This window comes from Solanum lycopersicum, chromosome 8, assembly GCF_036512215.1.
Source record: "Solanum lycopersicum chromosome 8, SLM_r2.1".
Taxonomy (NCBI): Eukaryota; Viridiplantae; Streptophyta; class Magnoliopsida; order Solanales; family Solanaceae; genus Solanum; species Solanum lycopersicum.
The window spans coordinates 5,167,147-5,192,322 of NC_090807.1; the positions used below are offsets into that span (position 1 = coordinate 5,167,147).

Below are 25,176 nucleotides of genomic sequence, written 5' to 3' on the forward strand. Positions count from 1 at the left end.
TCTCATACAACTCTTTATATTAACATTCCTTTGTGTCTATAATATGTAATAAATAGTGAGTCCCACTTTCATCAAGAGTTGTTCCAATCTTCATATTGTTTAAGTGAAATTCCAATGAGAATTTTCTATTCACAACTCACTATTGATAATGTACTCTCCATTGTTTAGTCTTTGTCTAATCTTTACCTTCTTCCTTCTCTCCTCTGCTACTCATCGTCGCCTGCTCCATCAACCGCTTCCTCCAACTTCAACTCCGTCCATTAATAAAGCTAAACCTCTATTTCCTTCTCCTCATTTTCATCCATTTTTCGTATTTCTTCTTCCTCCTCCGCCACCTTCGAATGATTTTGCCACTTTCCCTGCTAACATTTCCTCCCTCATTCTTCCACATTCCTTGCATTCCTCTAATAAATCCATCACCAACAAATTCATCGCCATTCTTGTATCAACATCCATCCTCTCTGCTACATTCGTCACTGTCCTTGTTCTTTTCTTCTTCTTTTACCATCGCTATCCCCACCGTGAAGATGAACACTATGATGATGATGATCACGAGACAGATGATACTCTCCGACTTGTCTCATCTAGTACAACCCCTTCACACATTGAAATTGAAAAGGATACGTCGTCAACATTTCTGAGATGTAGGGAAGAAATTTCTCAAACTTCTGCTACCTCAAATGACTATGTCATGCTAAACTACCAAAGAATTGGATCACCAGAACTCCGTCCTCTCCCTCCATTGCCACGACATCAATATTTCAAGCAACATCTTTATATTGAATCATTTGAAGATGAATACGACGGATTCTTCTCCCCTAGAGGATCCTCTGGGGGTAGAGGAAGTCCCGATTTCATACAAAGAAGTTTCCGGTATCAATATCTGAATTACAATTCATCAAATGATTCATTATCCAATAGCCCTTCTGGAGAAGTGAGTTTGGTTAAATTTCCAGCACGACCGAGGTTTATTCTTCAGCAAGTGGAAGATAGGCCAATGTCATCGTCTTCAATATCTTCCGGTAGTACTCATAATTCCCCTGCTTCTCAAATTTCAAGTTCCTCACTACAGAATCCCGTGTCTACTATGAGTAAATTCGGATATCCTGAGAGGTATGTATCGAGGGGACTTCCACCTCCACCACCACTGCCACCACCTCGAGTAGTAATCGAAAATGATGGGCCATCGATGCCCGTTTCATTCCATAGTGCTGATGGAGAAAGTATAAAGCCAAAGCTAAAGCCTCTGCATTGGGATAAAGTCAGAGCCAACTCAGATAGAGCAATGGTTTGGGATCAACTGAAGTCTAACTCTTTTCAGTAAGATTTATGTTATCACTCCAAGTCTTTAAACCAATGTTGCTCAGACTCTTCAAAATGTTGCGGTACATGTCAGATTCTCCTAAAACACACTACTTTAGGAGAATTCGACGTGCATCTATCAACATTTTTTAAGAGACTGAGCAAATATAGAATTAAATTAATGCATATCTTTTTATTTAGAGATATTATTTAGTAGTATGAACTTGTTTGATCTTCTAACTTCTTTTTTAAAAAAAACTTATTTGATCTTCTAACTTCTTTTTTTAAAAAAAACTTATTTGATCTTCTAAAGTTTTAACAGCTTGATAATTCAGTATTTTCCTTGTTGTGAATGGATTTTAGTTCATTTCATTGGTACGCCCATCCCAATGGCATCATTCGAATTTTGAGAGTCAAACATTTTAATCTTGATTGAATTCAAACATGGAATCCTTATTTTTTTTAAGAAGAAAAAGTTTAAGTCACAAAAATTGAAAATTCAAAATTCTTAAATCACAGTCAGAAAAACTTGTTTGACTCTTGAAACTCGAACAGCGTCATGTAAATTGGGACAGAGGAAATATATATTTCCTAATCAAGATAAACAAAAATGTTTCCTAATCTTGAAGAATGGTTTTATTGGTAAATTTTTTATATTTTCCCACTTCTTTTTTTTGTTGTTGCTATTTTAGGTTAAATGAGGAGATGATTGAAACATTATTCACTATAAATTCTTCAAATTTAAATTCAAAAGAAGGTGTAAGACTCCCAATTATTCCTGTGATGAATCAAGAGAAGCAGTTGCTTGACCTAAAGAAGTCTCAGAACATTGCAATTTGGTTGAGAGCACTTCAAATTACTAGTGATGAAGTTTGTGAAGCACTTTTAGAAGGTTAGAAACTATTTTATTTTGTCATATTTAATTGATATCTAAATTTTTTGCACTTAAATACCATGTTTTTATACATGAGATGCGATGCACTTAATCCACACGTCACGTGTTGCATTCTGACCAATAGATCAAAGTCATGCTGGTTTCTTTTATGTCTAATTATTGTATGAGTTTTATGAAGAAGTTTAAAGGCCTTTTATGTATTTTTACTGTGGTGATTTCACATTCTAGTTTTAAATGATGAACTGCAAATTGGCACATACTATAATATGGTGACATTAAATTCTGGTCCTACCAAGTGATGTGTCCATTATTAACACCTTAAGCCATAGCTAGTACTCCTCTGTACCAATTTATGTGGTACATTATTGTTTTTTTGAGCGAAAACAGTTTAAGTTTGACCTGGAATTTACCCATGAAATCTTATATATTTCTAAACTACGTAAAAGGTACTATAAATCACAATAATTGATGAGTCAAATTGTTTAAAAGATCTAGGAAAGAAAAATAAACTTGTTTGATGTTGCTCTGATGCTCATCATATTTTGTTGGGATGTCATATTCATATTTATGAATGAGCTCTGATGCTCATCAAGCCTTTTGTTTTACATATTTACTCATTTAACATATTCTCTTTGCCCCTTAACCACCTCCCAGTCTAGGACAAAAAGTGAAAATTAAGATGCTTTTGCATAAGGAACTACTTATGTATCTTCTTTATCCTAAAAAAACAAACAAACCAACCAGGTAGTGCAGACACACTCAGAATGGAGCTACTGGAGAGTCTGATGAAGATGGCTCCCACGAAAGAAGAAGAATGGAAGCTGAAGAACATCAAAGATGAATCGCCATTCAAACTAGGCCCTGCTGAGAAATTTCTCAAGGCAGTGGTTGATATACCTTTTGCATTTAAGAGAGTGGATGCAATGCTTTACATAGCTTGTTTTGATTCTGAGGTCGAATACCTAACCAAGTCATTTCAGACATTCGAGGTAAATTATGATTTCCATCCATGAACTCGCGAACCTAGTCCTAGTCTGCATTGATGGAACGACACTACATACACTGCAGTTGTATGATGATAAAAATCTTCTTGTCTGAAATTTACTCTACTTAAGTTCCTAGCTAGGTTGATTTTGATCCCTTTTCTGAGTCTTATACTCCGACTCCCCAACTCAAAACTGGCTGGAAATGCCCGTTTTGAGCTTCCTCAGGGCGGATGTTCTCGCTGATCTTGACTTTACAAATAGTCAGCTTCTGTTTTTCCATATGGATTCTCTTAGAATTAGGGACCTTTAGTTATATAAAATTTCACTTCTCTCACTTTCTTTTTTTGTTATTTCATTATTGCAGATTGCATGTGAAGAGTTAAGGAATAGCAGAACATTTTTAAGGCTTTTGGAAGCTGTACTCAGAACTGGAAACCGTATGAATATGGGAACAGACAGAGGAGATGCACGTGCCTTCAAGCTCGACGCACTTCTTAAGCTTGTCGATATTAAAGGTGCTGATGGAAAAACCACCCTCCTGCATTTTGTTCTTCATGAAACTATTAGAGCAGAAGGTTCTCACCTTTCTGATGCAGAGTTATCGTCTCACAATGAGTTTGAGTTTAGAAATGGTGTTCACGTTATCTCTGCCTTGAGCCACGAGCTTGCTAACGTGAAGAAAGCAGCTGTGATGGACTCGGATATTCTTAGCAATGAAGTTGCAAAACTAGCAGCAGGAGTTGCTAAGGTTACTGAGGTTCTAAAACTGAATCAAGAGTTTGTTTTGGATGAGAGTAGCAGAAAGTTTTGCGAGTCGATGAATGGATTCTTGAAGAAAGCAGAGGGAGAGATTATGAATATACAAGCTCAAGAGGAATTTTCTCTATCCATGGTAAAGGAGCTAACAGAATATTTCTATGGAGACTTGGCTAAAGAAGAAGCTCGACGGATCAGGATATTTATGGTAGTTAAGGAATTCCTCTCTATCATTGATCAAGTGTGCACAGATTTGGAAAAATAAAAGAGCAAACATTGTATATTTCACAAGTTTTTCGTGTTGACAGTGAAGGCAACAAGGTAACTCTTCTGAAGATGAAATATCCTGGAGTTCTTCATCCCTATATGTATTTTTTATGTATTATACAGAGATCTTACCATTTCAGAAAAAATTATATATATTATATTGAAGAAGTGAATAATATCGTGATTTTATCGTTTATGGGATGGTTGGAGTTAACAAGGGAGGGTAGATTGTACGCAAACCTTACACCTACATTGAGAAGATAGAGAAATTGTTCTCGATAAACCGATGATATACCTGAACAATGGATAATAATCTAACCTATAATCTTATACACTTATTGTCACATATAAATGGTATAGGGAAAAAATATTAAGCAAAAATAAACACTCAAATGTGCAGTTGTATCATACTCTTATAAGAAATAGTAATACTCTTCTTGTTTCATTCAAAATATGATAACATTCAACTCTAGAAAATACATAGAGTTGCTATATTTTTGAACTTTTTGTATCAATTGTCTATGGAAAGAGAACTGACCATAAATTTAGGCCATAAATTAATCAGAAATAGAAATGGTTACATTATTCTATATGTGAATAGCTGTAATTAACACAGCTTCTATGACCAGCTAAAATATTGGCCATATGCGCATCATGTAACACTATTCTATGGTCATTAAAAAGATAACCGTCGTCGAGATGAGAATAAACTCACAGCATTCTTTGCTGCTCTCACTTTGCTTACTAACACCTTCCACTTCACCTCGTCCCTCTTGGTCTGTTGCAGCATTTTCACCTTGAAATGACTAAAGCAATAAAAAAATAGGCATTTGTTAATGGAGGATAATTGAAGTGAGCTATACAAACAGAAGGAAAGTAGTTGACCAACATTTAAAGGATTTTGGTTTTCAAACTGAGAATCACTACTATTCCAAGCAACACGCAGCCTTTGTAATTTTGTGCTGATTTTTAAGGGTTCAACGAGTTTTAGAGAAATGGTCAACGGCTAAATATATGCGTACGATGCATCTTGTAACACTCACTTGTCCATCTTAAACTAGATATGGTACTGTGAAAAGTAGCTTGGTATTTTTTGGATATACTGCCAATACGAGTTGGGCTACAATACACCTTCTCTTTTGGATAAAAATGAGTAGGGCTACATGTTTAGGTATTGAAACTTTTTGACTTTTCAACTTTCACGACCCGACTTCATCTATATGCTTCAATGGTAAGAGTGTTAGTTCTTCAACAAAGATGCTTCAAAAATATAAAATTAGTCATCCTTAATGCAAAGAAACTTTGCTTGCCCTGCAATAGTTTGAAATATGCAAGGTACAGAACTAAAGTCGATAGCCGTGAAAGCACAGTGCTAGCAGGTGATGTCAATAATTGACATGTAATCTACTGTGGATAAGCATAGTGCTAGCAGATGAAGTAAACAAAACGCGAGTCATATACTGTATGACAAAACTTTAAATATATATCCGCTTCACGAACTGTGATTCTATCTAGTAAAATGTTAGCAGAAAGTTTATTCACTTACCTACAAAGAGGAACTTTGCAAGAGTCGGGTTCTTCACAAATGCGTGAATGTAGCTCAAAAATCTGCCACATTCGCTTACATTGTATACATCCACCAGGAACTTTAATTTTGCAATTAGAGAAATGACGGACCAGAGACTCCAGCCCCTTGCATGCAGGAAAACTACAGGCCTCTTGGCTTGCTTTAAGCACCTTGTCACGAGGTCCAATAGTTCGACACCCATCCCTGCAAATGTGAACCAGAGCTTCCATAGCTTCATGCAGTTGTAAATACACCTTTTTCTCTTCAATTTTCTTCAGCCTATCTTGTTTTCTCTGAAAAACAAACAATAATAAGACTATCTATGCCAATCAATCTACTCCAAATGACATGGCATCACAGTAGATCTGGGACAAATCACTGGGTGTTCTAATTATATAGGAGAACGTGATATTCTCTAGACAAATTGCAGTAACCATCTTACCGTATCAGCTTCAACAACAAATTCTAAAAGTTCCTGTTCAAGTGTGGGATTAGCACGTCTCATTACTTTCCAACCCTCAGTAGATGATATGCTCTTGAAGTTTCCCACGACCATACGAATGCAAAAGAGAGTAAGCCGTGATGCATCACAGTCCCTCGCCAACTGAAGCACATCTATTACGTTATTTGAGTTCAACCAACCCTGCTCCAAATAGTTTATGCACACTCTTTTAAGTGATGGTACTGAGTAGAAATGTGATAAGACCAACAGATGCAGAACAAGCTTCTTTACATCTACTTCGTCGTAACTGCATTAGGTTAAAAAGGTCACATAAATGACTATGTGTAAATAAAAGTACCATGTAAATAGCTTCGATTTCGTAGATCTTCATAAATTTATGATGCTATGCAAACATTGCCCTTTGACTCAATCATATGTTTAAGAAATTTAAGATCATTCATACCATTCTTATCCTGAATAGCTAATGTTGGATAAGCATTTTTATCATCAATAATAAACTTACTAAAGATTCAATAATTCTAGAAGGTGAAACTTTCTGCATACCAGGCTGAGTAGAGGAAACGGATGAATACATAGACCGCGTCATGAGGTACCCCAGCGATTTTTATGCATCTAATACCATTCCTTACTTTGGATTGCTGCAGAAGATTTCCCAGAACTGGAGATGCAACAGTCTATGGAAATGATAAGGGAGAAAGCACAATAAATAATGGGCATTGTTAATAAACAAAACCTGACAGACAAAACAAGAAGTTAAAACGTTCGGATTTCTAACCCTATAAAATCCCAATTCAGTGCAAAACAGTATCCAGTCAAAATGAAGATAACAAAACAGTGATCTAGTGAATGCCTCAACGAAAAAGATGTGTGCGGTTTGGAAATGGCAGGATATTATTAAGGGAGTACTAACCAGAAGGGCATGATGAGCTGGAATAACTGATCCATTTTCTGTAATTACATGTACATCTGCACCAAATCCTTCTTTGAAGAGCCTGTCCCATGTATCTTTTGGGACACAATCAGAATTAGCAAGTAGCCGAGGAATAGTGGCTCTTGACGGAATTTTACCAGGAACTGGAGGAGGTTTCGGAATATTTGTAGGTAGATTACAAACAGGAGATGTTGGATCTTCAAAAAATTCGACACTGTCAGCTGCGCCTTCTTCTATGCGTATGTTGAAGGATCCACCAAAAGATTCAACAGCTGCTGATAGCCAAGAGGTATGCAAGTCTGGTGATGCCATCAACTACTAAACCAAATATTTATCCAACAAAGAAATATCACGACCACCTATTGAATGAAATAAAAGTAAAAAAAAAAAAAAAAGTTTACTTTCAAGCTTCACTCAGGAATATCTAAAAAACCAGACATCCATTATAATATTGTGAAGATATGACACCTAACTCAACCCCAAATGCTAGCTCATGGTGGAGGAATGCCCAACTCCGTATAAGAAAACCACCAATCCATTCTCCAAACAATGTGGGACTCTAACACCCTCTTCACACTCAGGCACAACTAGAAAATGGACTAGAAGTACAAGCGGAGATGGACCTGACTTTGATACCATATTAATATATGGCACTTGGTCTAACTCAACCCCAAAAGCTAGCTCATGATTGGAGAATTTTCCAAGTCAATATAAGCAAACCACTGACCCATTCTCCAACTAATGTGGGACTCTAACCCACTCTAACATATAATATAGCAAATCAAGTTCAAACAATCCAACCCAATTCAATGGTTCTATGCTGAACGGGGTAGCTAGCGCACTAAGCCTGCGCTATAAGCAGGGTCCAGGGAAGGGCCATACCACAAGGTTCTATTGTACGCAGTCTTTCTCTACAATTCTGCAAGAGGTTGTTTCCACCTCTCGAATTCGTAACCTCCCGATCACATGGTTGCAACTTTACTAGCTACGTCAAAGCTCCTTTCTCAACAATTCTATGTTGTTGATTAGTATTTGTCATGCCAAAGTAATTTCTTCAAAAAAGAAAGAATTTGGCATCCTTTTAAATTGTGGTTTAAGCAAATAAAGGGGAGCAAAAAGAAATAATGGAATAAAAGCTCAAAAAGAACCAACAGTAAAAGCCTCCAAATATCTTAAGCACTAATAACTTTATACTAAATTCTCTATTTGCTTTAACCAACTTTTCTTCTCTTCAAAGTTAGAAGCCTATTCCATGCTTTTTTTCAAAACCCAAAATTGGGTAACATTCACAAGTACCATTAGACAAAGAAGCAAAACATAAGAAATAAATTACCAGACAAGTCCTAGAAACTTCTTATTATCCAAATAAATAAAATACACAAAACTGATAAAATGATATACAAACATTTATTTATTAAAGATCAAATTTATGCTCTCCTTGACTTATTTCCTTTCTATAATCAACAATGTGGCAGGCTTTATCTTTAAATTATTGCAAAAATCAAGCAACACTAGCAAGTGGTTAATAGATTAAGTTGAAAACTACAAGGTCTCAGGTTTAAATCTCATCAGAGATTTTGAAAAAAAATATAATACTAAGAGTGTGTTTGGTGTGGAGGAATATCGTTCTCAAACAATATTTTTCAATTTTTCAGTGTTTGGTTAGTCTCTGGAAAATATTTTCTCCAGCAAAACGAACCCCGGTCCCTCACTCCCCCATCCCATTCCGCCGCCATAATGTTTTGATAGATACCACATAAATACACTTGGAATATTATTTTTTTACCGAACACTAGAAATAAATAAGAAATCAACTTATTTTTCTTCACGCCAAACACATCGATAATTTTTTCTCATGTCTCCTTCTTGATGGACAGAGTTATCTAATATATACTAGTTGTGAAAAATAACAAATATCCATAAAACAAATCAAAGGTAAGCACAAGCTAGCCCGAATATAATGGCTATTGTAATAATAAAAATCAAGCAAGATAAACAATCCATATAAATCAGAGTTAAAAAAACAGTTAAATTAGAAATTTCTGAAAATTAAAAATTACGAGAAACTCTAGATTCTAGAATTCCAATTCCATCACTTGATAAAAAAAAAAATCTTCTTCTTATTCAAAATAAATGGGCTAAATTATATGCTACATAGTACCAAATAATTTATTTCTTATCAATTTATAATATAGTAAAATTAAACAAAGAAAATCTCTATCAGAAAAAAATAATTCAAAACTTGATAATCCTTTTAACTTAATAATAATAATAATAATAATAATTAAAAGTTACAGTTTAACAGCAACATACCTTATAAAATCTTCAAATCTCTTCAAAAAAAAACCTCTACAATTGTTCAAACTTTCAGCTCAAAAAACCTGTAGAGTTAAAAAAAATAAAAATTCCATGAATTTAGTCTATCCAGAAAAATCTGATCTCAAATAATTATCACATTAGCTAAAATAAAGGGTGCCAAAAATAATTTTGATTTTCAAGAAAAAGAAAATAAAAAATTTATGTTCCATTGATAGATGATCTAAAAAAAAAAACTTACATGAATGGACAAACTGGAATTTGGGTATGATAAAAACAACACCTTTTTTTCTAAAAAACAATTTGGAGAAGAGAGAGTTGTGGGGTTGAAGAAGAAGAGAGGGAAGAAGTACTTATTTGAGGTGTAGCCAAGTAGGATAAAAAAGGAAAGGGGGTTTTAATAAATACAGAATCTTATACTTTAGGAGTATAAATATAAAAAATGATAGATGACTATACATATAATTAATTGGTCAAACTTTTACTAGTTGAGTCTAGATTTAAGTAATATGTATTTATAATAATCAAGTTTGACTTATTATTATGGCATGTTTTAGTAAAAGAAAAAAAAGGCTTAACTCATGTGCAATCACTTAAAGTTGTTCGCAAAATTCACTTAGACACTTTAACTTATTTATATATCGCTTGAACATCTTATTTGTTCAAAAATTATTTCCATTAAACACAAAATGCTGACATGGCAAAAAAATGTGTAGTTCACTTTCTTTGAGCGCGTTAAGTTATGAAAAATAATATATTTTCTTTTTTTTCATTAACTTTTACACCTAATTTAATTTTTAAAAAAAATTAATAAAAAAAAAAAAGAAACATACATCTTCTTCCCCAATATTGCTGCAACTATTATTTCACCATTTTTCATAATCTTTTTACATACGCACACTACACTAGACACCATCACCTCCACCTCTCTCTTTCTCTCACCCTCTATCGTTCTTCTTCTGCTTTTCCTTTTTCTTTTATATTGATTTAAGTTTCAAATATCTTGACGAAGTTCTATTAATTATGATGAAAAAAGATATGAATAGATTTTTTTTTTGGACAAAAACTTGTTATTATTATTTTTCAATTTTAACAAATCTTAATTAATGATTAAGAAAAAGTGTGATTGGAAGAAATATCATTTCCAAAATTGAATTAGATTCAAGGAGAGAGGTAGGTGGGTTGATCGAAAAAAAATATATAATTTCAAATTAAAAGGAAAAACGTCAAAGTGAAAATGGTTATTCGAAACATGATTCGATTTTGTGTCTTTTGGTAAAAAAATGTGGAATTTAAAGTTGGGGTTGGGTGAGAGTGGTTCCGGGAAGAAGAAGAAAAGGGAAGGTTGCTCTTTTTTTATTTTTTTTTCTCAAAAAATAGTTTTTATTTATTTAATTGTGTTTTTCTGGGCCCAATGCCAGATGTATCTTTTTTATTAGCTACCATGCCATGTCAACCACGAGTGTATGACACACCATCTTTATTTTTAATTGATTGTCAAAATATGTTCGATAGGTATTTTTTTTAACTAAAAAGGTGTTCAATTGAAACAAATCTAAGATAATGTGCCTAAATGAAATATGTAGACAACTTTAAGTGGTTGTAGATGACTTAAGCCAAAAAAAAAGTATAGGCTTGTGATTATGTAATATGAAATTATGAGATAAAGTTTAGATTTGTTTAGGTATATAATTTAATTTTTTATGTTAGTATATTTCGCATAAATATAATTTTTTTTATGAGTTGTAAAACTATTAAAATTGTCTCAATTCCTTTATATAAACTTTTTAAATTAGCAAAAGTTTATAAAAAGTAAAACACTATCAAAAAGTTATTCTTAAAAAATATAATATTTATTGATCCGAACTTATTTTAATTTTTAAAAAAAATCAATAATGGACATTGTTTGGTAAATAAATTTATCAAAAATAATGAACTTGGTGAATATAAATAGTAAAGTAGGAATTGATTTGAAGGGATACCAATCTTTATGTTGGTGAGAATAATTGTTACATGAGATGATTTATTTAAAAGTAGTATGAATTAAAAAAAAAGTTGTTTACGAATGAAATAAATGGTTGGTAGATGTAAAAGTGGAGTTTTAACAAAATATAAATCTGTGAGTCAATTTTTATATTCGAAAATTTTCAAGTCATCATTTGAAATTCCAACATGCTTTTTGGAGAGTTTGGAATTTCATCTAATGACATAAAATCATGAGATGAAATCAGCTTGAAATCGCATATCTAAACATTGATTCGTTGTATAATTTATAAGATTAGCTTTTATTTCTTGTTTGGTTTGTCATATACAAACTTATATTCGTCGCATAATTTCTAAGAATATGTTGTTTGTTTACAATAATATCTTCCACCTTATTTAGTTTGTTTTTCTTACATTTTCTTGGCAAGCTTTAAATAGTTATTCATTCTTAAAAATAAAATTTCATCTTATCAAGCTTAAATATATTGTGTATTCATTTCCATGATTGTGCCGTGTGTTTTTTAAAATTAGGCATAATACATATAGTAGACCCTAAATTTGACATCAAATTTTGACTTTGACTTTCAACTTACATAATGCACAAACATACACTTTAACTATCCAACTTTTAAATAAATAAACACATGAGTCCTACGTGGCACAATACACGTAGGACACCATGTAGGACAAAAAATGACATGTAAGACATGTGTGTTTATTTGTTCAACTTTATACAAGTTTAAGTGTCTACTTGTGCACACCCAAAGTTGAAGAGCGTAATGTGATTTGAAGCCAAGTTAAAGGGCACAATTATATATTTAAAAAATAGAACTTTCATCTTGTTTAGCTTTAAAATGAAATTTTCATCTCATTTAGCTTATTATTCAGTTTTAAAATAAAATATTATCTTATTTAGCTTAACAATAAAACTTCCAATTTAAGTTTATTAAAGTAAAAGAAATTTTATCCTTAAAATTATCTACATTTTAATATATAAAAATACCATTTATGCATTGGAGCATAAATGATTTTCGCAAAAAAATCTGACATTATTAAATGGAGATTTATTCTCTTTTGCTGGCTGCAATGAAATTTGTTTCAAGTCTAGCAACAAATGAAATACTTGAATATGTGTAATGAATGATTGTCATGCCTAGCTAGACGATAAAAGTTATATGAAAATCCTTAAAGAATTTAAAAGTTCTCAAAACACTTTCATTGAGTACTCCAATGTTTGTGAAATTGCTTAACATAAAGAAAAATAAATATATTTCAATCATATGAAAATGATTAAAAATATCATGTATTAATACAATTGGTGCACATACAAATTATTGATTGTTCACATGCCGAAACTGTGTGATTTTTCTTTGAAAAGAGATATTCCAGCCATCATATATAAAGATAATGATGCATGTATAACTCTATTCAAGGAACATCATATCAAAAGAGACTGGACAAAGTACATTTCGACGATGTTCTTCTCGCACATGATTTTCAACAAAATGGTGAGATGTGAGTTTAAACTATTTGGTCAAGCGATAATCTAACAAATTTATTCTTAAGGCATTTTCAACCTCGATAGTAGAAAAGTTGAGATATAAGATTGGAATGACCATTTTCCAAGATATCAAGTTAAGTTTTCATCAGGAGGAGTGAAATGCTCATTGTACTCTTTTCATTAACCATGAGATTGTTCCAATTGAATTTTTCTGGTAATATTTTTAATCAGGCAGCACTCAAAGTATATTATGATATGTATGTACTCTTTTTCTTTCACTAGACTTTTTATCACCGAATTTTTCCTAGTAAAATGTTAACGAGACACATTATATATGGACATCCAAGAAGAGGGTTATAACTGAATTGTCATTGAGTTTATCCATAAACTTACACTTATCATCATCTATGTGTATATATGCCCTAGATTCTATGAATCTTTTTGGATAATATATATGTATCTATTTATTATGACACTTAATATGGTGACTTTTGGACTGATTCTTCAACCTATAAATAGGGTTGTTCATTCACCATTGTAAGATGCACATAACTTGAAAACAATTGAACAAGTTGATCCCTATATTTTACTCCTCATACATCTTGTCTATATTTCTTTTAGTATACCATTCATATTTTACAACAATTTGGGCCATTTTGTGTCTATCACATAGCCACTCAAAAATAGTCTAATTACTTTACATAACTATATTTAATAATTATAACTCGTAGCTACATGTTATAAGGAGGAGAGAGGCGAGCGAGATTGGGAGAAGAGGAGAGAGGCGAACGAGATAGGACAAAGAGTGTGAGAGAGGTGAATTATATATGTATATCGGTTAGATAATTGTATATTATACATATGCATTTGTATATATGACAAGCGACATTGAGAGGGAGGAGAGAGGTGACGGAGACTGAGAGAGGGAGGAGGGAGGCGAGCGAGAGAGGTGAATTGTGTATGTATATAGGCTAGATAATTGTATATTACGTATATGTATTTGTATATTCTGGCAAATCATACATATACAAACGTGACTAATTATCAAAGTCACCCCACGTAATTAATGTAGTATAACGTTAGTCGTGAGTGATAATTATAGCAAACTATAACTATGATGAGTAATTAAGTAGTATAAGTTTGTTTAACCGCATAATTTTTTTTTATTTGTGTATCAAAAGCTAATTAATGTTAGACTATTCATTGCTAATTATAACTACCCTTTGTATATATTTTGTATAAGAATTATACGTATCAACATGAACAAATAAAAGTTAAAAAAAAAATTATCAATTAAACATAAAAAAAATTATTCTCCAAAATTCATTTCCTCAGATCCAACTGAAACACACTCTTTAAAATATATGTGAATCAATAGAACAAATTTATAAATTAACTAAAGTGAAATAAATTAGATCGGAGCATAGAACTTAAGAATGCAAGAAATAACTTACAAAAAGGTTATTGTATTGCTTCTAATTAATCACAATTTCATGGACTAATAAGTGATGAATAAATAAAATTTAAAAAAGATATAATGTGTTAGTCATGTATTTGAAATTATCTTCCAAATAAAATAAACGACTCGTTGGAAAGACAAAAATAATTGTCATATATATATATATATACACAGTGGCGGATTCAGAATTCAAAGATTGTGCGTGCTCACTTCCTTTAACATAACGCGCCTCTTATTACAAAGATTTAAATCAGTCCCACCCACAGCTGTTTTTATTCTATGGGTGCTCATTTAAATTATAATAATATATGTATCATATTTTCTATATATATACAAAAAAATTTGAAAATCAATCGGTGCTCGAACATCCACGTCTGAGTTACTGGGTCCGCCCCTATATATATATATATATCTATATATATAAAGAGTTAGGGAGACAGGCATGATGCTACTAATATTGTGATGTTAGTTTTTTTTTCCTTTAAAGGAATAATAATATTATTAGACCACACATTTTCTTTTGACATATTCAGATAACAAACAAAAACATAAATTGAAATATTGTGATTTTTTTCATCCAGAAAAATTAAAGTTACGTTTCTATTTTTAATCATTAAGTTTTTTTTTTTTTTGGAAACTAGATTGTTTAAATTTTTCATTCGCCCCTTTATAATAAATAATATTGATGAATTTTAGTGGTCGATAAGCTTTTAGTCACTTTCAAATATTTCCGTCCAAAACATTTTTTTCTTTTTTAAAAAAAGACAAACACTAAAGGAGAAGTTATTGGCGAAATCAAATTCAATCCATCTACCTCGTTTAATTTTGGATTGATTATTATCCTGTTTATTTATAAACTCAATCAATTACATCTTATTCAAATTGATTTTTCAGAAATCTTACTAAAATATTTTTAATTTTTTTTATTTGATATGTTTTATAATAAAGAAAAAATTAACCTTTTTAGGTATCAGAAATTTATAAAAGAGAAATTAAAACAATTATGACTTAGTTAAAATTGAACATATAATTCATTACCTGACTCATTTTACATTAAATCAGCTTAACTTAAGCAAATTAAAATTCATAAATTAAATTTTAACTCATTTTAATCGCTCCAATTTATTTCGATTCACCAAATTGTTATCCCTCTATGAGAAGGAGCTATGAATCACAAAAGAATCCACTTGCCAATAAATGACTCTTCCACTTGTCTTTAATTCTATTTTCACGTGATATTTTACAATTATGGAGTGAGAACAAGATAGGCTTAATTTAACTTAATTCTTTACTAACTTTTTTTATATTAAATTAAAAAAGTTAAACGTAAGTTCAATAATTGATAATATTGTATCACCGGGGACAGAGCAACCTTGTATGAAACAAAAAATTATATTATTTATATATAATTAAAATAATTTATATGTATATGTAGCAGATGATAAAACTCTCTTCGGATACTTTATATGTTTATTTCTATAAATTTTGAACTCCTTTATTAAAAATTATAATTCCGCCTCTAATTATCACTATTTAATTTCTCAACACTACAACAACTAAAAAAATTAATAACCAATTATAAATGTTATATTTTATTTAGTGAGTTTAGATATAATGACTTTATTTCGATCAATATAAATATTATTACGATAATATTACAAATTCATTGCACTAATTAAGTGGATTGTCCATTGGATATTCATGAATTACTTGTATTCATGTATGTATATTTCCAAGGTGATATGATTCATTATGGATAAACATGTATCTATTAGTTTGGTGACCTCTGAGAGTGATATCTCAACACCACAAATAGAGACATCACTCACCGTTTGAAACACACTTGAATAAAAAGAAAATATTCTTTTATATCTACTTCTCTTATCATCTTTCTTTATACTTATATTATTCTGAGCTTAGATTTTATAACAGATAATAAATATTACCCAAAAAAATAATTTATTATCACGTATTTTTTGTCGTAGCTAAAACGTCAAAGCTTGTTCGTTATCCTCCAAAGGACGTGAGTCATGAGACATAATGGATTAGATGCATCTATTTTAAATCAAAATTTTAAATGCAGGAAACGAAAATATTCCTAACAAAGACATTTCAATCCTCCTTAAATATTAAGGTTTATATGACGTGAATCTGAATTAAATTATATTCAAAAAAATTGAGATTTCAAATAATATAAATAGACATTAATAGAATATTAGGTAATCCTTTTTTTTTTAGAAAAATAATCTGCTATATCCTTCAATTTAGTTATTTAGAGTTAATATAGTCATCGTTATGAAAATGACTCATATATATATTTTTATCGTTATATAAATGGGTCACACAAACCTCTACCGTTACAAAAAAAAAGCTCACATATATCTTTCATCTAATATAAGTGAAAAAATTAGTTTTAAATGTATTATATTTTTTACTTTTAGTTTTAGAAAAAAAAAATCATACAGGAATATATATATGATCTTTTTAGCAAAGTTTAAGATATATTTTTGATAGAATCGATAATTCATGTTTTGATGATAGACAAGAAGCACAAATAATCAATAGTAAATGTACGCAGCAAAAGAAGCCAAGATCGAGTCCAAGATCGAGTAAAATGGGTCAGCCAAGTAATCAGGAAAATAGAGTTATTTGTCAAAGCCAAAAATAATATATTAAAGGTATAAGTTGATACAAATAAGGAAAACCTTAAATATATTATTAAGGAAGGAAGTTGTATATAATAAGGATTGTACTTTAAAAGGGAATCCTTGTTTAATAATAACTTCCTTACCTTATCTGATAAGGACTGAAGGCAAAAGGAACTCTATAAGAAGAAGAAGACGTTGATGAAGAATACGACGACTTCACGCAGAGAACAAGGAAGAATTATTCATGAAATTGAAGTCTTCAAGGTTGATAGGATTACTACGTTTAAAATATTCTTGAGTAAGAAGGTTTTATCGTGTAGAACTATTTGTCTTGTTTTTGTTCTTAATTGTAGTTTACAGTTTATTGTACAAAGGGTGGGTTTGGCTCTTTGTAGGGTTGAGTGTTAGTAAGAGTTGTAACAAAAGGTGGGTTTGACCTTTTGGAGAGATCGATTGGAGGCAATCGAGGGAGTAGTAGAGATAAGACTTTTGATTATTGAGTTGTAATCACAAAATCTTATAGTTGAATTAATAAAACGAGGTTTTTCCTTCCTTGAGTGAGGAAGGTTTTTAATTCAATAAGTGTTTGTGTCTTTACTCTGTCTTTACTTAAAAGCAACTTACACGAACCTGGTTCGTGTTCTGGGGTAAGGTTTCTTCAATTGGTATCAGAGCAGGTCTTTTCGTTAAAAGATTCACACCTTGAAAAGACTCAATGGCAGCACCACCTACCCCACAAGAGGGAGCTTCACAAACACGACCACCACTGTTCAATGACAAATATTATGGATGGTGGAAAAATCGTATGATGGACCATCTTATTGGCGAAAACACTGATCTATGAGGAGTAATTCTAGATGGCCCAACCATACCTATGAAAACCGCAACTGATGGAATCACCAAAATCCCAAAGGAAAGAAAAGAATGGAATGTTGAAGACAAGCTTGCAATTCAAAACAATGTCAAAGCCAAGAAAATTCTGATATGTGGCATAGGACCAGACGAATACAATCGAATCTCGTCATGTCAAGATGCCAAAGCCATATGGGAAACACTGCAAACAGCTCATGAGGGAACAACACAAGTCAAGAAGTCTAAAATTGATAACTTGAACAGGCAATATGAGCTGTTCAAGATGGCAGAAGGGGAGACTATTCAAGACAAGCACACCAAGTTCACCTCCATCATTAATGAGATGTACTCTTTAGGAGAGATAGTGCCTAATGGAAAGGCAGTAAGGAAACTCTTGAGTGTCCTTCCTGAAACTTGGGAAAGCAAAGTCGAGGCTATCACTGAAGCCCGCGACCTAGACTCACTGGCCATGGATGAGTTAATTGGTAATCTCATCACATACGAACTCAAGAAAAACCAAGAAAAGGAAATTGGAGGAAAAAGAAAGGAAAGGAACCTGGTTCTAAAAGCTACTACATCAGATGATTTTGAAGAGGAAAATATTGCCCTCATAACCAAAAGGTTCACCAGAATGCTAAAGAGAGGGCAGACCTTTCAAAAGACAGCTTCTCAAAAACCATCTGAAAACACTAAAGACCAGGTTTGTCATAAGTGTGGGAGCCAGATCACTTCATCAAATTCTATCCACTTTGGGCCTTAGAGTAGAAAAAGGCAAACTCTGAGAAGGGCAAAGACATAAAAAAGGATAAGTTTGTCCACTCAAACAGAAGAATGACAACTCAAGAGACAGATATGTCAATGAAGAGGTCCTTTGCAGCAATGGGGAATTCATCTGATGAAGATTCTGAGGGTGATGAGACAGAAAACCAGTCTCTTCTTGCACTAGAACAAGAAGATGACTGTGACTTTCTTGCCCTTGTAGCAGTGGAAACCAAGGAAGAAAAGGAAACCTACAGATCACAAGAAACCATACTAGCACTCATGGATGGATCAGATTCTGAAGATGATGAAGAAGATGACAATCAAAGCAAGGTAAGTTTTCATCACATCAAAATAAATATTGAATCATATTCTAAAAAGGAACTAGAGTCCTTATTGAGTACTCTTATAGATGCATATCAGTCTGTCAATTCTGAAAGAGAACAAGTGATGGAAAACTATGCATCTTTAAGAGAAGTCAATGACAATCTTAAGAAACACAATCACTTTTTTCAAAATAAATTAAAAGAACAAATTAAAATTTCAGAGTTAAGTCACAAGGGCAAAAACTCTGCTAGTGAACTTCAATCAGCTCTAGAAGAAAAACTGAAATTGTTAACCATAAAATATCAAGCTTTAACAGAAAGGAATAGGTTGCTACAAGAAAATTTTGATCATACCAAACTGGATCTGGAAAGAAATCTTAGATGGACCAGGTCCTCTGAAATTTTAACCCAGATTCAAGAAAAGCAAACCACTAGTCGAAGTGGGATAGGTTTTAAAAAACAGAATAATCTTGTGTCACATATTATTCACATGTCTAAAAGTTTATGCACTCATTGTGGAAACTCAGGTCATTTAAAGAATCAATGTAAAGCTTTATTTGAGGCTTTTCAGAAAAATGTTAAGTTCACCAAAAAGGAAAAGACTGATACGGCTAAGAACCTGGTTCGAAATAAAAATGCTCCAAATAAAAGGTTTTCTTATTTGCCTTTATGGGCTAGAAGAAATCTTATTCATCCTTTTACTCACATAAAGGGGCCCAAGCTAATCTGGGTTCCCAAGACTAATCTTTGACTAGTGTTTCAGGTGAAGGTGAGAGGGAAAAGACCAACTTGGTACATGAATAGTGCATGCTCCAAAATGGTGCTAAAAATGGTAGAAAATTTCCTCTCGCTCTTCGATTTTCAAGGAGGCAGTTTATTCCTTGAAAAGGATGAGAAAAATGAAAAAAAAAGGTTGAAGAAAGTGACATGATATCAAACATCTTTGATGATGCAAATTTAGGGAACACTGCATATGAACCTGGTTCACAGCTAACAATCATTGATGCACCTGTAATATGAATTACTACTTATCTATGGTTCTGGAAATTGGGGGAATATTAGAGCAATCAAGACAGTAAGAGTATGACACACCTTTGGGGGAACTTTGTTGTGTGAACATGGTCCTTGTTGTTCATTGGAAGGTATTAAAAATTGACAAGGTTGGTTCTTTGTGAATCAACTTGAGATTCATTTGATCTGGGAGAATATGATGATACGACATTCTTGTGAAGGCCTTGAATATGAAGAACTTGAGAAAAATCAGTCAAAGCATGGTGTTATTGAAACAAGTTGATGCATTATCATGATTTCCTTTAATAATTGGCTAGTAAAAGAATAATCTTACGCTTGAGTAATTATACAATGAATATCTGCTAACTCAACCTCGTACTGTAACAGGTACACACTCAAGTCACATCTCAAACAATGCTTAGAAAGTTTGCGGATGTTATCTCTACTCTTTGCTAACACCATTAAGTAAATCATGAAAAAACACAAAAAAAAGGGAACCTGGTTTCTCTGTAATACTCAGGTATGTACCATCCTTTTTCAATGCATTAATTTCTTGAGTTTGGGTCAAACATAAGCACTAATGAACCTGGTCAATCATCAAAAATTCAACTTTCTTAAAGATCACCAAGAACCCTCTTTGACAATAAGCATAGTTCAATCCCAAACTGCTCTAATGACTAAAATCTCAGTATTGAAGTCACTCATGCTTTAATTTAGGGGGAACCTTGCTTTACCATCCACATCTGAACCAGGTTCACAAACTCCAAATTGATATTTCATCCATTCCAAGTGTATAACTTGTCTATCTCTCAGGGGGAACAATTCTCACAGAAATAAATTGTTGCTTGCTTTCATTATTGATAAACACATCTCTTTGTGCACCAAAATGTGATGAATCTCTTACTGGTAGTTGGTACTCCTTCAAAGTTGTCATCAAGAAAAAGGCTATCAAAAAAAAGGAAGAAAATCATGGAAGAATGAAAATGTTACAGAGTAGAGTTAAAAAAAAGGGTGATGATGTATCTCATGCTTCTCTTGATGAAATTTCACATTCTAGGAAAACTGATCAGAATAAAGAAGCTGGTGCACAATGGGCATACTGAAAAAAAATTTATCAATGGCAGTAAACATCCCTTTCTTCCTCACATTAGTAATCTTTGTTCCAATCCTTATCCTCAAATTTAATACTCTTTTGACTCTTTGATGTGCTTATGTCTGTCTCATACTCATGATATTATATGTTTTTGATTAAGGGCATAAATTGGTACATATTTGTTTATTTCGTTTCTCATTGAAGATCTTAATTGTGTATGAGTGTAAGATGACTAATATCCTCAGATTAACTAACCATTTTGTTATCAGAAGTGTACTTGAAAGTGTTGCCCAAGTGGCTATGAGTTAAAAATGATATTGCACTCGTTGAATGTTATTCGAGTTCTTTGGTTATTGATTTTCAATGATGCCAAAAGGGGGAAATTATATAATGTGGATAGACATATGCATATGCATATGCATAGTTTGTCATCATCAAAAAGGGGGAAATTCTAGGGGAATGATAAAACATGAAGTTTATAGTTTTGATGGATGACAAAGAATTGAAGTTTTTGGAAGTGTTTGATGCATTTGAAGTACCATTGGGAGAAGACAGGATTTTAACTCATGCAGATATGTTCAGTCAAACCGTTCTTGCTGAGTGTGGAATTCCCATGGAGTCGGAGCATGTTGCAAATGCTTCTCCACGTACATCTGGTCCTGTTGCTCAGTTACTCAGGGAACTCAAAGTAGCTGAAGAAAAATATGCAACTCTTGAGTCAGAAAACCAGAAGTTACGTGCTGAACTCCACACTTCAAACGCTGAAATTTACAGGTTGAAGGATCAGTTAGTGCAGCAGCAACTTGCTAACAATGCAAGAGTTGACAGAGTTCTGGATATGCTGGCTTCTGTTCAACTAAGCCTGGTCAACCTTCACACTGAAAAAGCATCTTGTTTGAACTTGGTTCTCTTAGTTGTTTAAGCTTAGTATGCTCAACTGGCTGGGCTTATATTGTTGCTATGGATGTTGATTGGGTTTGTTTAGCCGTTGTTGGATTCTTTTTGATTTGTCAAAAGGGGAAGAGTATTTGCGCATGCATCACACAGAAAGATTTGTTTGTCTTCATCAAAAAGGGGGAATATGATAAAATATGATAGAATCGATAATTCATGTTTTGATGATAGACAAGAAGCACAAATAATCAATAGTAAATGTACGCAGCAAAAGAAGCCAAGATCGAGTCCAAGATCGAGTAAAATGGGTCAGCCAAGTAATCAGGAAAATAGAGTTATTTGTCAAAGCCAAAAATAATATATTAAAGGTATAAGTTGATACAAATAAGGAAAACCTTAAATATATTATTAAGGAAGGAAGTTATATATAATAAGGATTGTACTTTAAAAGGGAATCCTTGTTTAATAATAACTTCCTTACCTTATCTGATAAGGACTGAAGGCAAAAGGAACTCTATAAGAAGAAGAAGACGCTGATGAAGAATACGACGACTTCACACAGAGAACAAGGGAGAATTATTCATGAAATTGAAGTCTTCAAGGTTGATAGGATTACTACGTTTAAAACATTCTTGAGTAAGAAGGTTTTATCGTGTAGAACTATTTGTCTTGTTTTTGTTCTTAATTGTAGTTTACAGTTTATTGTACAAAGGGTGGGTTTGGCTCTTTGTAGGGTTGAGTGTTAGTAAGAGTTGTAACAAAAGGTGGATTTGACCTTTTGGAGAGATCGATTGGAGGCAATCGAGGGAGTAGTAGAGATAAGACTTTTGATTATTGAGTTGTAATCACAAAATCTTATAGTTGAATTAATAAAACGAGGTTTTTCCTTCCTTGAGTGAGGAAGATTTTTAATTCAATAAGTGTTTGTGTCTTTACTCTGTCTTTACTTAAAAGCAACTTACACGACCTGGTTCGTGTTCTGGGGTAAGGTTTCTTCAATTTTAATTTTTTCACACATAAATTATCTTTTGGCTCGTCTAATTATCATTATTTGAGTTTTTTTTTCTTTCATTCTTAAGTATAAAGAAAAAAAACTGAACACACTTTTTATGGCTATATTATAACTTAAAATAATTTTTTTGGCAATATTATAATTAGTTTTGTATTTATTAAAAAAATTGGGATATCTGTGATAAATTTTACAAGGAAACTAGTGAAATATAAATAAATCTGACTATCAAAATAAAAATTTAAATTAGTCGCTGAAAAAAATTCAAAAAAAAACATGTGATGAAGATCAAATTAAATATATCCCATATGAATTAACTTGTTATAAAAAAAATAATCAATAAATGAAATCAAAAAATATTTTTTTCTCTTCCGCGGAAAAAAAGTAATTCATTTATATATCAATAGAAATATATATGAATTATTTTCATAACAATGAGCATATCAATTTTAAATAAAAACATAGATAGATATATATCCATTTTTTTTAATTTTAAGTTTTGCATGTTTTGAAGCCTTTGAATATATATATATATATATGCCCATAATACAATTTGAGGATGAACATACAATATTTAAAGTTTATTTATTTGTCGATTACCATACTCACAGTTATCTTATCGTGTGAGATGATGTCAGTTTCAACTTTTTGCTGTTATTATATATATATATATATATATGTCAACATAATTTGTGGAGGAGAAAATAATGGACAAGAAAAATAATATATGATTTTGAAGGATGAATGGGATATGATCAAAATTATAATTAATAATAAATTTTGTTCTCCAATAAATATATCCATTTTTGTCCTCGAGAAAATGAGGAGTGATCTCTATAATAACTGGATATTCTTTTTATATGATTATATTTTATTTTATATATATAAAAGTGGAGTCAGTAGCCTACGTGTGGTTTCTGTTAAATAATATACTAGTAGATTGCGTTTAAGCATAATAAATAAATAGTATAGTTATTAATTTGGTCTCAATATTTTCTTTAATTAGAAGACACTTTGCGTAAAATTAAACGAATAAATGGTGCAGCTACACTTATGTCAAAGTATCTAATTTGAATGTCATTGGTTGAAAAATTATATCGTATATACAAATAATAAATAAAGTGATTAAATGAATATATATTCAGAATATCCTTGACACAACACTATGATGCAATCTAGTGGTTTAAATGTCTTGAAAGAAGAGCAGACTCACTTTAGCATATGGACACCATATTTTTCGCTAGGGCTCATGATTATGGTTAAACCACCAAATCGAATCGTAATTCGAATCAAATCGATTAAAAAAATGATATTTGATTTGATTTGATTAGGTTTGGTTTTTAAATTTTTATTACCGAAACTATTTGGTTAGATTTTGATTTTACTGAAAAATAACTGCAAAACAACCAAGCAAACTGATAAATTAGAAATATAAATTTTTATAATTATTTATATATTATTTATAAATAAATATAAATATTTTGTTAAATTTTAAGTAACTTAAGTCTTTAACTTTACAACTTTCTCAAGCGTAACACTTAAATTTTAGCTCAAATACAATCCTAATTCCAATTTCCATCAAATTTATTACCTACCATACCTTTCATAAGATAGTCACACACTTAATAACTTTGTTCGTGTAATGATAGTTCTAGTATTGCTTAATTACTTAATTGAACCAACAATAGCTCTTCTGTCCATTGTTCATGTGCTAGATGTTTTTTTTATCAAGATACGTATATCCTAAAAAAATATTACTTTCAAATCGAAAAAACCAGAAATACTGAACCAAAATCGACAATAACCAAATCGATGTTTATTTTTTTCATTTGGTTTGGTTTTGTTTTAGAAATTTAAAAAATCGACTAGATTGGCTTGGTTTTGATTTTAATCAATAACAGATCCAAACCAAATCACGAACACCCCTACTTTTCGTGAAATTTCTAGCGGATTTTTTGTTTTCACTTTTTTTTAAAAGAACACATTCACTTTAGCACCTAGACATCCTTCGTTAAATTTCTAACTCCGCTTTTGAACAAATTCATGTGTCTTATATGATGTCCGACATTACTATTTTGTATCTTAATAACGTTCTACATGTATGTTATCACGTAAAATACACACTTTACATGTTTAATTTTATATAAATTTAAATGTT

The 25,176-nt window shown here is 31.8% G+C and overlaps 2 protein-coding genes across 4 annotated transcripts; one reads left to right on the plus strand and one right to left on the minus strand.

The window, feature by feature from the left end:
* On the plus strand, positions 1-4,403 carry LOC101249109 (formin-like protein 2). The gene is made up of 4 exons (XM_004244775.5): positions 1-1,320; positions 1,995-2,194; positions 2,942-3,186; positions 3,548-4,403. The coding sequence occupies exons 1-4, from the start codon at positions 149-151 to the stop codon at positions 4,202-4,204; spliced, it is 2,274 nt and encodes a 757-aa protein (XP_004244823.2). The 5' UTR covers positions 1-148; the 3' UTR covers positions 4,205-4,403.
* Positions 4,404-4,619: 216 nt separating this feature from the next.
* LOC101255717 (BTB/POZ and TAZ domain-containing protein 3) lies at positions 4,620-9,966 on the minus strand. 3 transcript variants are annotated; one of them, XM_010326412.4, is made up of 7 exons: positions 9,725-9,966; positions 9,481-9,548; positions 7,147-7,485; positions 6,780-6,910; positions 6,216-6,522; positions 5,753-6,066; positions 4,620-5,012 (listed from the first exon to the last, which is right to left on the minus strand). In XM_010326412.4, exons 3-7 carry the CDS (start codon positions 7,477-7,479, stop codon positions 4,883-4,885), a joined length of 1,215 nt encoding a protein of 404 aa, XP_010324714.1. In that variant the 5' UTR covers positions 7,480-7,485; positions 9,481-9,548; positions 9,725-9,966; the 3' UTR covers positions 4,620-4,882. The 3 variants fall into 3 exon arrangements, with proteins under 3 accessions (XP_010324714.1, XP_004244768.1, XP_010324713.1); XM_004244720.5 differs by having other exon boundaries at positions 7,147-7,526; positions 9,725-9,889; XM_010326411.4 differs by having other exon boundaries at positions 7,147-7,482; positions 9,725-9,881.
* Between the last annotated feature and the right edge of the window lie 15,210 nt (positions 9,967-25,176).

Excerpts from the sequence above, each read along its gene's own strand:
- LOC101255717 (XM_010326412.4), bottom strand. The coding sequence starts at position 7,479 with ATGGCATCACCAGACTTGCATACCTCTTGGCTATCAGCAGCTGTTGAA. Across the intron at positions 6,067-6,215 it reads TTGTTGTTGAAGCTGATACG|AGAAAACAAGATAGGCTGAA; the intron begins GTAAGATGGTTA and ends TTTGTTTTTCAG. Across the intron at positions 5,013-5,752 it reads TGCAAAGTTCCTCTTTGTAG|TCATTTCAAGGTGAAAATGC; the intron begins GTAAGTGAATAA and ends TTATTGCTTTAG.
- LOC101249109 (XM_004244775.5), top strand. The coding sequence starts at position 149 with ATGTACTCTCCATTGTTTAGTCTTTGTCTAATCTTTACCTTCTTCCTT. Across the intron at positions 1,321-1,994 it reads CTGAAGTCTAACTCTTTTCA|GTTAAATGAGGAGATGATTG; the intron begins GTAAGATTTATG and ends TTGCTATTTTAG. Across the intron at positions 2,195-2,941 it reads TTGTGAAGCACTTTTAGAAG|GTAGTGCAGACACACTCAGA; the intron begins GTTAGAAACTAT and ends CAAACCAACCAG.